The sequence below is a fragment of the Ornithodoros turicata genome, chromosome 4 (genome assembly GCF_037126465.1).
Source record: "Ornithodoros turicata isolate Travis chromosome 4, ASM3712646v1, whole genome shotgun sequence".
NCBI classification, from domain to species: Eukaryota; Metazoa; Arthropoda; class Arachnida; order Ixodida; family Argasidae; genus Ornithodoros; species Ornithodoros turicata.
This window is the reverse complement of record NC_088204.1, coordinates 36,782,821-36,797,050: the sequence shown is the minus strand read 5'-3', so window position 1 is coordinate 36,797,050 and position 14,230 is coordinate 36,782,821. Positions and strand designations below refer to the sequence as shown.

At 44.0% G+C, this 14,230-nt stretch overlaps 1 protein-coding gene across 1 annotated transcript in view; it reads left to right on the top strand.

The window, feature by feature from the left end:
- LOC135393004 (uncharacterized) overlaps window positions 1–14,230 on the top strand; it is a 204,616-nt gene that overhangs the window by 178,628 nt on the left and 11,758 nt on the right. The window contains exons 10-13 of the mRNA XM_064623605.1: window positions 7,629–7,768; window positions 11,424–11,465; window positions 14,031–14,063; window positions 14,161–14,202. Of these exons, the coding sequence (XP_064479675.1) occupies window positions 7,629–7,699 (71 nt within the window). The 3' untranslated portion in view covers window positions 7,700–7,768; window positions 11,424–11,465; window positions 14,031–14,063; window positions 14,161–14,202. The remainder of the gene's footprint in view (window positions 1–7,628; window positions 7,769–11,423; window positions 11,466–14,030; window positions 14,064–14,160; window positions 14,203–14,230) is intronic.

Below are 14,230 nucleotides of genomic sequence, written 5' to 3'. Positions count from 1 at the left end.
GAAATATATCAAGTAAAGGTCAGTTTTTTTACCCCACAAATATTAAGAGTGTGCCGAATTCACTCAAATTCATGACAACTGACGGTAATATGCACAAGCTATCGCATCGGAAAAGCCGAACATAATACCCGAACATCATGCTTTTCGGAGCACCGGACCCTAACGCGCTACGACTTTTTGAGCGCAATTGCTCTCAGTCCGACGAAAGGAGGTTCGAACCCCAGCCCCCAGAGCGATAGTAGAAAACGTGACAGCTCTTGAAATTCGTAGAGGGAAAGCATGATCCCAGTCAAAGCCGGACGCGATAAGCGATGCCTGTGTTATCTCTTTCTGTGACGACGGTGTGGGTTGGGTTTCCAACCTCCTTTCGGCGGACTGACAGCTATTGCACACTAAAACCGAAGTGGTGTAATGTTGGTGTGATCTCGGTGTATATTGCAAAATACACCCCTCTTACACTAACGTAGGTGTAAAAAAATTAGTGTGTGCGCTGAAAAAAATCGCCATGCGCCATCCTCTGGGACCTCCGTAGAGCATGATGTTGGGTATTTTTTCCAATGGGATAGCTCTTGATTATCCCTGTCAATTATCGTTAATTTGAGTAAATTAGGCACGATCTTCACATTGGTGGGGTAAAAAAGTCGCCTTTACTTGGCAAGTTTCCGACTTCAGTTCGCAAAAAATTGCGTAATTAAACATACGTTACACGATATTCTCATGAGGAGGTGGCAAAAACCAAGTATGAACAAATGCCGTTGACCGCATGATCCTTGGTGGTGTAGTTTTTGCTACTATTATTCAATGACACGTTTTCTGGGACACCCTGTAGCTGGATACATGAATAATATACGCCCTGGAGTGACACGGCAGTTCATGGAGTACTTTGCCTGATTCATCCACATTCAGTATTCAGCATTCAGCATTGAAATATCTGCATCATTAGGTGAGTAACTGATACCCCGATAAGAGAAGCTGCACGGTGTGACTCCGTTGTGCTTGCATCTGTATTCATTCTGCAATATGAATCATACAGGGTGTCCCAGAAAACGTATCATTGAATTATAATAAAAAAACTGGGCCACCTAGAATCATACGGTCAACAGCATTTGTTCTTGTTAGGTTTTTGCCACCTCCTAATGTGAATGTCATGTACTCCAAGTTTAATTATGTAAATATTTGCGAACTGAACTCGGAATTTTGCAAGTAAAGGTCACTTTTTTACCCCACCAATATGAAGAGCTTGCCGAATTCACTCAAATTCATGATAATTCTCAGTGATATTCACGAGCTATCCCATCGGAAAAATAGCTCAACATCATGCTTTTCGGAGCACCGGACCCTAACGCGCTACGACTTTTTGAGCGCAATCGCTCTCAGTGCGACGAAAGGAGGTTCCGAAGCCAGCCCACAGAGTGATAGTAGAAAAAGTAACAGTTCCTAAAATTGGGAGAGGGAAAGCATTATCCCAGCGAAAGTCGGACGTGATAAGCCATGCCTGTTTCTCTTTCTGCGACTTCGGGGAGGGCTGGGTTTCCAACCTCCTTTCGTCGGACAAAGATTGCGCTGAAAAATTCATGTGCGCTATTCTGTGCGACCTCCGTAGAGCATGTTCTCCTATGTTCGGCTATGTTCGGCCATTTTTTCCGATGGGATAGCTCCTGAATATCCCTGTCAATTAGCATTAATTTGACTAAATTAGACGCGCTCTTCACATTGGTGGGGTAAAAAAGTGACCTTTACGAGGCAAATTTCCGACTTAAGCTCGCAAAAATTTACATAATTAAACTTACGTTACACGACATTCACACGAGGAGGTGGCAAAAACCCAGTAAGAACAAAAGCCATTGACCGCATGAATCTAGGTGGTGTAGCTTTTTTATTATAATTCAATGACACGTTTTCTGGGACACCCATATGATCACGAACTGATACTCCAACACCCATATTTCTTCTTTCCGGTGAATGTTATCGGCAAGTGAACTTGATATCGGTGCTATTGCCCTGTTACTGGTTGACATATATTTACCATGCCACCCATGGACATTCCCAGGAAGGGCCATCTCTTTTTCAATTACGTGTTAGTACAGCAGCGGCTAACCTCAATAGTAACACTTGAAATAATTGTGTCTCATTTCCCAGCGCAATAACAGCCACCCTTGGGGCACTGGGGGAATGTTAAGTGAACGAAATCCTTGCGTTAAACTAACAGAATAATTTTCTTCAATTAAGATTTCCTCATGGCCCCAGGGTTGCTCTCATCCCGCTCGGGAACGCAACCACATTTTTTCCAGTGTTATTATTAAGGATGACCGGAGATGTACCGCGAAGCAACTATGGTTATGAGCGGCATACAGATGTGGACAGGTGGAGAGAGGACAGCAGGAAGTACTGGGGGACGGGTGTTAGTATCCGTCCTGGGCCGACTTCGGGGGAAACTGTATGGGAAAGTATTTGGAAAACCAAGGGAAAACCTGAGGCAACGCAGCTGGTGGTAGGATTCGAACCCACGACCTCCCAGTCTTCAGCACGAGCTTGGCTACCACCAACAAGCGGAATGCCTTGACCAAATCGGCCATGCCGCTGGTTAACCCTTAGCATCTGCAGGGCCTGATTTCACACCGTGGTGCGGTGCCTCCCCAGTCAGTATCAAGGGAGTGTCGTAAGTCATAAAAAAGATGCGACAGCAATGGGTCAAATGTGAGCTTTAATAATCGGACTAAGATCGAATCGCCTTTGGTGCTGCCTGTCTCATGGCCCTTACATAACGAGTCAGAACATCACAAGTGCATACAACTGAAACCACATGACACGATGAAAACCGCACACAAGCAGAATGGTAAGGTTATATGTACCTCGGAAACAAGGAATAGCAAGCCGTTTCTGGCTAACTTTCCCTGGCAAAATATATAGACTTCTCCCCACTCCCGGACGCAGTTGAAAAGAAAAGCCTTTGGAGCCACCATTCGCAGTATACTATAACTATGTTTTGTATGCATTTGGTATATATTTATTGCTTTGTTGTTAAAAATAGCTTTGTTCTGTGTTTTCTTGTCTGTTGTGGTTGATGCTGAACTTTTCATTTCTATGCAAGGTGGTGAAGAGTGTTCGTTTGGACTAAACATGACGACAATGCAAGACAACGAAGACTGGCACGGCGGCGTTCTACAGGCACTTTTCGGAAGCTGAGCAGCTTCGACCAGGACGTGAGCCCCATTAGATATGTGTTGCCATTATCAAGCATAGCCATCCAGTTGGTATTTGGACATACAATATTTCCACGTAACTCGTGTTTCTCGAAGCCAATCGAAGCACGTGTACAACCAGCGGAAAGGTTTCGGGAAAGTAATTTTGATGTTTCCCCAACTGTCTGTTTGTATAACGACCAGTTTAGTCAGTATATTGATATCCGCAAGACGGACCAAACCAACAGGCATAACCTATAGCATGCATCTTGAATTTATTGATTTGGTGTACCTGGCTCTGTATACACATAGGTGCGTTTATCATTTTTACAAATGTGGGCAAAATATCATGCTCAGTTTGGGTCGCATGCCATAATCATGCCTATAGAGCAGCCTTCCGATAGAATGATGGTTGGCAACCATGTTGTTAAGCAAGAGAGACATTCCTCCAGCATCAACAAAGAGACAATGGTTACGTTTAAATACGCTCTATGTTCAACTCTTATGTATATACCGGTTGTTTGTTTTTATTCGTTACAGAATTTTTATAAAAACCAGCAGAGCAAAATAGATGTCGTTTTTGCAGTTGAGTTGTACGGCCAGGCTGATATCCCCTTGTAGGAAGTATACAACTACAAGATAACTGATTACCTAAATTCCTTAGTGAGCTCTCTAATTATAGGATTTCACGTAAAGGCAGGAGATCAACATCCTAGTTGAAAGCCATTCCAAGTGTAACAAATTCTGAAACATGCACGTGCGTGCTGATATCAACCCCGAATTTCGATATGCAAATGAGCCGAAACTCGAAAAGCGCGCCGGAGAAGCGCATCACCTTCGTCGACAGAGGCTTATCTGGGCGGAAAACCGGTTTATCTGGCCCGCAGCTGGGCACCTACTTCAATCATCTCGATCGACCCATTCATGTGGCCTGGCATGGTGCCCTGCACGGTGAACGTGGTAGTTACTGTGGTTTCGGCTCATTTGCATATCAAAATTCGAGGGTGGATATCTTCACATACATGCATATTGAAGTATTTCTTAAACGTGGAATGGCTTTCAACTAGGACGGTCTCTCATTGTGATCGCCCACTTCTGTCCGAAATCCCCTTAACGAATTAACGAATTTTAGGTAATTAGTTACCTTGTGGTCGCATACTTTCTTCGAGAGGATATCAGCCAGGCCGTAGAACTCAACTGCAGAAAACGGCATCTATTTTGCTCTGCTAGTTTTTAATAAAAATTATGTAACAAATAAAAACCATTTGTACAGGGTGTTCGATGAGACGATGTAATTAAATTCCTAAAAATAGATTTTACTCAAGCAAATTATGAACCTACTTCGAAAATTCGGCAAATCAGGTCTTAAAATTGATAGAATTTTGAGAGCTGATTTACCGAAAGAGAATAGGGCAGCAATTTTAATGCCACATGCAAACTGCTCGTGAAAAAAGCTACCCAAGTAAGAGCTGAAGAGAACCGAAAATCAGTCGCTGGACGAAGCACGCCGGGTGAAATTTGCGTTTGCGAAACTCTTGGCCCCCCTTTATTACTTCACTCTTGGCTCTACCTTCACTTTAGACAAAGTGGAAATGAATCATCTATCCCAAGCGACACAGCCCATCATTATCAGTGGCTGACTGCTGACAAGAGACACATTGTTAAAGGCGAAAGGTATGCGACTGGGGCATCGTTTGCTTTGGTATTACACATGATGAAGTGTATTTATAGGGTAGCCTGTACTTCAACATTCTTTTTACACAATCTATTTTTGGATTAGTGTTGCCAACACTGCAATGGAGTCATGCGGAAACCCAGTCTTTCAAGTCCCTTGCTGAAGAATGGAGCTGTGGCCCGTTCTATGAATGCATGTGTCAGCAAGTCTGGTAGGTAGGAATAAGTCGGTGGTAGTTGGTACTTTACGCTTGGTGTTGAGAGGCAGTAGCAGACAAAGACTTAGGTTAGAACACACAAAATAGTCGGCCCAAAAGGCAGTAGTGGTGTCTGTTTTGTGTTCTAATCCGTGTTCGTCTGCTGTTGCTGCTCCTCGGCACAAAGCAAGTATGCATGCAGCAAAATTGCATTGGAAGTGAGTGCATGTTGTGTCCTTTGAAAGCAGAAAGCAGTCTTGGGAGGGTTTCTTTTTGTTTCTTTGTTTTCTGTTGCCCACGAAACCTTGACGATTGACGTATAAATCCCATTTTGCAGAAATGTGGATTTTCTGCTGCAGAAGGCTAGAAGGCTTAATGATAGTGTGTGTGTACCACTGCATGCAATGTTGTTATGGATTGGAATAAACAGTGCAAACAGTACCGTGTGTTTTGTTCCAAACTACTAGCACTAAGCTGAGAGGGCACCAATACAAACCATACAGCCATGTACATACTTTGCAAATCACAGTACTTTCTATAAGATCATGTTGATTTCAACACTTGAATTGTACATTTCTGTACAGCGTAGATCTTGGAAAGTAAAGCTTTTGGTGACCAGATATATCACACCACTGGAGTTTCATCCTTGCGACCAATTTTACTTGATGTTATTCCTTCGTAGTACATTTCGTGGACTTATTCGTCCCATCGGTTCGTCTCACATGTGCCTAGATTGTTTCCAGGGGCATTTATGCAGGATGTGAAAAAACACCTTATGGGTTGGTTTGGATGTACCATGTGGCCAGATATGGGATTAAACATGTTTCACTTGAGCTCTCTGGTCTCTATCGAATTTCCTTCAGGTAGATCCTACATTACTTCATACAGGATGTATGATACAATACGTATGGCACCATATTGGCCCTATTGATCAAGGCATGGAAGTTCAAAACATCATCTGTGTGGCCATATACAGGTCTTGTTCAATATGGTCTCCAATTAGCCAGGTGTTAGACATAAAAAAATAGATGTCTACTGTTCCTTCGTAAGTTATACGTCTATTGTACGTCACAAATTAGATGTCCAGTGTGGAACTTCTGAGCGATGTCTATAAAACTGCTTTCTGTGGAGGTCTAAATAACGCATAGGCTTTTAGACGTCTATTAGATATTTATACGTAGCCTTAGCCACAAAGTTTCCTCCTAGACATGTTTAGACATCTATTATCCCACCATGTGGTGCCTGTGATACGCCTGTGTGAAGCATGTATAGCGAAAATGAAGTGTCCAGGTACTTCACTAAGAGTACGTACTACGTAAGGCCTGTATCACGAAAAAACTTGTCAGTACAGCGCATTGTGCTCCAAATGAAACTGACGTGTTCGTATCGCATTGGTATCGCGTTGCCTGCGATTGTAAATGATGAAACGACGACAAAGTGCAGTTAAGCATCAAGATCCGGATGGAAAATGTGTGTCGGGGGTAATCTATGAGATGCCATTGAGCTGTGGAAAAAACTACATTGGACAGAGCGGCAGATGCCTAAAGACACGTCTGAGGGATCACCGCAACAACAAAAACAGTAGACAAGGGAATCTCTCTTTGCATTCCAGAATTGTGGATGTGATGGAATGTATAGCAAAACAACAGTAAAGGGGCGTTACAAAAAGCAAAGAGAGAGAGAGAGAGAGAGATTTGGGAAGCCCTCCTGATTGGTAAAGGTGGTGACACGTGTTTTAGCACAGAGAGTATCACACTATCGGAGACGGAAAGGGAATTCCTGCTGCAGAAATGAAGGTGGTTTGACAGTACATTAAATTGTTGAAAGTGGTGCTCTATGTTGTGTTGTCTGTCTGTGTTCCTCTCTTTTAGCGCTTTTATCCGCCAAGGAAATTGTTTAGCTCAAATTTTGGCAGGAATGTACAGATCGCGCCAAAAGTTTATGGTACACCGGAGCGGCGTATATCTTAATAGGAGCGACACTCGTGCAGAAAACGAGAGAAGATACACCTAGAGATAAATGATAGGGTATTTCATGTTCCTCTCAGTAACTGTGTCCGCTGCAGTTCACTGCTAGGGTGTCGCCCCGATCAAGAAATACGTCGCTGTGGCGTCCCGTAATATTTTTGCATCACCTAACCTCATTGTTTTTAACTTAACATATTACATTCAGTACCACAGTCTTGGCGCTCTATGGGCCTCGTTGCATCTGCGCCAGAAAAATTCAGTCATAAAAACATACACAAAAAAAGGAAGAGTGCAATGAGGCACTGTTTTTGAACGCAACTATCTCATGGTACATATATCCAGCTTACCGATCTCTTTTTGATCTACGGCTTGATCTTGGGGCTTCAATCCCATATCTTTCTTAAGGGCTCCATTTAGGTTTGGTTTCAGTTTCGGGAAATTTAACACTGCGTGTACATCGGGTGACTGTTTACACGTTTCGGAATGAACGTTCATAGAGACCTCCATGTATCTCACTTTGCATGACAATACTTTGCGCGTTCTCACGCATCTTCTTAGATGACTGTATGACACTTGGATTACGTTTCTTCCTTTACATTTTATTTCAGTACTAGTTCGCTGCATGGCTCCGCCGTCTGTCCTTGGCCATCGGAAATACGAATATGGTACTGTTGTCTGAGTGTCATTCTACCTCTGGCGTCTGTCTTGGCTACCATAGCCTACTCACTCAGCGTTCTTCTCCGGTTAGGTATGTTCTATCTTAAAAGGATATTAAAGCCGCAAATTTTTCTTCACGAAATAAAAGATGGCGCCAGCTCGAATGCAATGCAGAAGGAGCACAATTCATCTATTGCGTCGTTTGCGATATTCGTGGTCGTTGCTTGCGCTTTCGCGTAAGTAAAATCGCAAATTTGATTTAATCCCTTCCGTCCTTCTCAATAGGAGCGAGATGTACACTGTTCGGAAACGGTTGTAGGAACCAAACCCACATGGTAGTAACAGCCAGAGAGGTATCTATTACTACCTTGTGCACCCAAACCATAGTTAGAGCACTGTTGAATTTCAATGGCAGAGTCGGAGCAATTGTCAGACCCCGCAATGGAGCGGCTTGCTTTGGCCTAGAGCCAGTAATCCGAATCTGCGACTGGAACACTTGCGCCCAACTTGGAGTTTAGCCCTGGCGAATTCCCTTGGTGGATTACGGGCAGCGACGGAGAAAATAGAAGAAGAAGGGAGTCATGTTCCACTACAACCCCATGTTTTGCAACAACTCCTAATCTCCCAACGCACTGCGAAGCGGCTATGTTAGCAAAGAAGAGACAGGAAATGGGAAGCGCGAGCGACAAGTGATACCACACGGAGAGTTCCGGTTGAATCTGCCTATTTTGGCGGAGCAGTCTGAGTTGCTCCCTGGAGCGACCTTGGCTTGATGGCCGCTCCAGAGCTCCCATTAGAAGACTCCGGCACTGTTCCCAATATCCCAACAGACCAGACTTGCTCCCGGTGAAGCAGCAAAACTTGCTCCGAAAGCGCTACGAATCTGCCCTTGGAATTTAACAGTAGTAACAGAAACGTCTCTGGTTGGCACCAGCAATGGGGTAGAGTATCGCACCTCTGGCGATGACACCCCCCTCTCTGGTTGGTACTATACCGGCGTATACTATACCTGTCTGTAGTCTTCTGCGAGTTTGTGTTGAAGCATGAACGGAAACCACCAACGCCAACGATAATGGACACCTGTAGCAAGTACTTATCGGGACTCCAAGCCAGGGATTAGAATATGGGAGGTCTTTCCCAGTTTCCAACTTAGCTCTGGTTTCAGTCTCTAGTGAGCTGTTGGTGTGGTGTGTTCCTGTTTGTCCTCGACTCGCCGTAGATGTAGCCGCGGTTATATGAATGCAACAGAATCGTATCGTGTGCAGTTATCACACCTCCTCGAACCTATCCCGACGGGTGGATTGATTAACGTGGCCCTCTCGGAGAGGATTTTTTGCTATACGTCAGTACGATACGATTTTGTCGCATTCATATAAACGCAGCTTATATTTCTATGGACTGATACCGATTACCCCAACTTTCAACACTTTTCATATAGATATATTCACATAGAGGAACGTTTTCCTTGAACAAGAGTTACTAAACAGTGAGACGTACACTCAGATATCTCCCCACGCCGTTACTTACACTCTTCATCGTCGTTCCTTCTTATCCTTCTCTTCTTTTTCCTCCTCGGTTTCACCAATCTTGTATGTTACACTCCTCCCCCTCTTGACGGCACGAGTGGGACGAGTAGACCGTCACAGTAATGACATACACATTGCTATGTATTAAAGTTTTGTCCCGGTACATAGAGCCTCAAGTCTTGGACATGAGGTCTCCAGTTTCTTCCTCATCCAAGATATAACTTCCTCCTGTTCTTACCACATATCTTATACGTTCAAACCACGGTTTTACAAGATGAGATGTCTCTCTTTGCGCCCTGTCTCATGGAATCTTGTTACGATAGAGAACTAAATCTCGTATGGTGAACTCTGCATAGCATCAGCCTGTTGGAACAACCGGCACGCTTCTTACACTCTTTGGATAGTTTCTGTCTAGTTTTTTCAAGGCGTTGATGAATGCTTCCGTTAGGATGCTTTGATAGCAGTCCAATGGGAAGACTTGAATCCACTGGCGCTCTTGCAATGGTTGTCAGCGCTAATTTAATGGTCATTGTCCCTGATGGTGGTTCTTTACAGACTGTAGTGAAAGTCCCACTGTCTGTGGTTTGCCTCCAAGTACATCTTGATCAGAGTCCTGAGCGTCTGATTATATCATTCATTTACGTTAGACTGAGGATGATAGGATGGCGGGAAGGATTGTATCACCTCACATATCGCGAATTCAACTTGACTGATTTAAATTGGGCTCCATTATTTGTGGATGGCGCTCCTCCTTAGGAAACTATTGTTCTCATGTCCTGTATAACATACAACATTCGCTGTCGCTGACCTGAGCGGAAAAGCTCCCAAATATTTCGTGAAAACGTCCACGAAGACAAGTAAGAATCGAACTGTTTTCGAGGTTGAGGGATAAGGCTCCTATGACATCCGGTGCCTGCACTTGAAATGACGCATTAAAGTAGATGAACACATCTACATGAACATAACCACATTGATGTTTCTGTCTAGGTCTCTGAGGTTTCTGTCATCTCTGTATGCTGACATAACCATCGACTGTGCATCGACTTCTGAATGATTGTTGTCCGATGCTCCCGTAGAATCATGGCTACGAGGAGTCTTGCGGTGTGCTGAGGTATCTTTTAGCTGGAGAGCTCATTAATGTACATGTACATTAAGGGCTGCGGACCATGAAGTGATGCGAAAACATGCATGTTTGCGCATCGACAGCAGAAGGAAGAGCAGACAAGCACGGAGGGGTGTATCTAGTCGGGAGTTAACACGGTCACAAACCAAAACCACATGGATGGCATGCGGTGCTGTGCAATGTGCGTAGTGGCACGAATTTGGTAACTACGCACACGTAAGAAGAAGACGCTAGAGCCAGTGAGGGACTACATACCACCGTTCTGCTGCCCTTAAGTTTTTTTTTCCTTGTTTCGTGTTAGTGCCGCGAAACAACTGTGGCTATGAGCGGCGCACACACTTGGACAGGTGGAGAGAGGACAGCAGGAAGGGGTGGGGGACAGACGGGTTAGTATGCGTCCTGGGCCGACTGCCCTGAAGTGTATCACCTCATCGCATGCTCTTCGTTCTACTTCCATCCTACTTTACACATTCTTAAAACATATTTATATATATATTCTATTATGCATACAGTTCTGCATATTCGACTGTTTCAGGCTAAAGTAAGAGTTTCGCATCGTGCAACCCTCGTTTACAATTACACGTGTCAATTTTATTGGCTTCTGCGACATTTCGCCACATTGATTTCAAATTTCTTCTTAAATTTCAAATCCTATTCGCTCAGTGCGGTGGTTTGGTGCCCATTCCAAACTGGGTATTTGTGTGCAATAAGGCATTGAAGCAAGTAACTATTCTAATTAATCTACTTCAACGATGAATGGACAATATGTCTCCGGCTACCCATATGCCCACAAACGTCTTCGCAAAAGAGGCATTGAGCCTCTTTAGTGTCCGTTTTAAAGCTTAGACGTACCACTGCAGGCAGAATGGAACTTATTACATATATATATATATATATATATATATATATATAAGGGGGGGGAATTAGCAGGAGCTCTTTGGCTGCACGTATAGCATATGTTTGTAAGTCAAACGTCGCCATGCCAGTACTGGACAGCTGTTTCGGCCTTCTTGGGCCTCCTCAGCAGTACGCAGGCAGGCTACGTTTGAGTGGATGGCGTCAGAAGGTCACGATATATATATATATATTTTTTGCAGAAGACAGTCCGATCGTGAATGGCAGGGTAACGCGCACATATTGTAAGTACAACAAAAGTTTGTTGATTATGTGTGCCTAACGAGGAGAGTGTGCTTTTGTCGAGCTAATGTAATAAGTAGACATCAGATAACGTTAGAAAATATGCAGCGCGTTCAGTCATTTAAAATCCCAATGAGGTGACATTTAGCGTAACTCGAAACACTGTCTCCGTGAAGCTGTTCATCGGGTGTCGCTTTCTCTGTGCGATCCATTGTCACTGCGAAATCAAGTTGGCAAAAGCAATCGGAGAAAGAAGCCACCGAGGCAAGCACGCGCGTTACATGCAAAGTTCTCGCGCGATTTTTCTTTCTTTCATTCTCCTCAGCTCACACGCTGCATATAGGGCTGTCGCAGCGAAGTTTGCACAGCGCCATTTCGGGCCCAAGTGACCACGGATACAACAGTAGGTAGCTTCATCAGCGGATTCTGGTGTTTCAAGTGGTGTGGTGCCAAGAAAAACTACAAACCCTGTGGGAAACCCACAGAAAAAGTGGTGCATCTTGCCAAGTGCGAACACCTCGAGAACATGTATTTGAAGCTGCCGCCGTCGTCTGATAAACTAGCGCGCGTTGCACGTTTTGTGGCGCTGAAATTGCTACGTCATGAGTCACATGCCAGGGGACCAGGTGACGTCGTGACATACCTTCTTCCTTCCTTCGTTCTCCAATGCGCTCTTTTCTGTGGACGATTTTTTAACTGAGCGTGGAACTGGGGCCATGCGCTCGTCGCTATTTATCGGGAGCTAGTTTCATCCGTTGCCGAATACGCCGGAGCCAAGAAGAAAACCATTATTGGGGGTCACCTCAGTTCTCTTTTAGCCCGTGCTGTGATCACTACGTGGCCAGAACAGAAATACAATGTATTCATCTGTCGACTGCATCGAAGAGCTGAGTGCTGGGCAGGACTTGAGCTGCAGAAACAGACCCTCCCCGTCATTACATTATTCTTCCGTTCCACGTACATCCGTCAAGTAAAACCACCTTTCACGTATGATTGTGTCCATAGCTAACCGGGAATTGTTTCGCAAATCAGTGTCACTGCTCGTTTTGCCGCAACATCGACGTGTTTTGTATTTCATGCACTGTTTATTTTGTATATGATTTGATGCGGTTTGTGTTCTGTTGTACCTTATACGTGTGCGTTTTGATATTATTTCCCTCACTCCCCTCTGAGTGCTTTTTTGGGACTCAGTGTAAATACAATGAATTGAAATGAAATTCGTATTTCCTTTTCTGACACATTCGAAGCAGTAAGAAACAAGAACAGTCGAGCAGTGCTCCTTTTTAGTGGATGCAGCTGCTGAAGGCCTCCTTCGCGTCAATGGCGTCCGTCTGCATACTCGCAGATATTTAATAATGACAGAAACCGAAAGGGAATAAAATTGTCAAAGTACTGACTTCATCATAATGTGTAATCGTACTCCCAATTATTCTTATTCGTGAGAATTCGAAGAAAGAAGGGGCAGTAGCACTACTTTTGTTTATTCTGTAGTAACAAGAACAGTGCACCAAAATGCGTCATTCTAGAAGTTAGATGAAGCCGTGCACCCCTAAAAAGTTTGTTTACTTCACATTTACATTTTTAGCTATCGAGACACGTCAACTGGTAAAATTTGCTTCGTTACCGACATTGAAACCTACGTCCTAGTTACTACGTAAACCTAGGTGCTACGCGGGCGCAGCTTTTTCCGCAGTCCCTGCCAGGCAATATACTACCCGCCTCTCAATGACGAAGACAGGATTTGTATCACCGCTCACTGATCTTGTAGCTGCTATAAAGACACAGACATGCGAACAGGACGACTGCTTTACCTTTAGCTAATGAAAAACCACTCAAGCCCATTTTTTCACTACAATTTTAAGGACTCATCGAGAGCGTTTTCCCACTGAAACTGTTCCCCCCGAGAGAAATGTCTCTTTGCGCTCACGTACGATCGGTTGCCCGCTTTCTCTATTACATGTGCTTCACGTGGCTCTCTTGTAAGCTGATCTATAAAGCCTGCTTTTGCGATCGCGTCTCTCAACTGAGGAGTTTGCAATTCTTGCAATGGAGTACTTTACCGCGTTCCCTTAGTCTAGTGTTCATGCATCTGCCTGTTTGGGCTATATATATATTTTCCACAGGTTAGTGGAATCCAATAAACCACGTATTGTAATCATTCTGCATACTTCTTTTTAAGGCTGAGTTCACATTCATGTGTGCTCTTCTGTGGATTGTTCACTTTCTTGCATGATGTATGCAACTTGTGTGGAGCGCTGAAAACAATTGGGACTTGGCGCTGCTTTGCTATCTTCTTGAAATTATGGCCAATCTTATCTACATACGGCATGCTCACTGGTCGAAGTCTAAGTTTCTTTCTTTCTGCTTGTGTTCCAAGATAGGTGAAGGTTGCCAAACACCCACTTCGCCAGTTTGCTAAATTGGCACCACCCACATTTTTTATCCACATACACACACATACTGTAAATCACATATGGCATCAACGGCTTGCGTTCGGTCCACTTGCGCTGGACCGTATCTTTGCTGCTGTACGGAAATTGTAATATCAAATTTTACTCATTTTGCAGTTAATACTCCAGTGAATAACCTATCAGATCCAAGTACGTATTATTTTCACATGGTACCGAAACGAGGTTGTCACTATAGCGCTTAAGCCTTGGTATATTGACTTCACGATACCCTATTTCTTTGTTCCAGATATCAGTACCTCAGTTGCTCCATAAATCTTAGGAACGAAGGGTGAGTGAGAGTACTGCATTTAGTATTT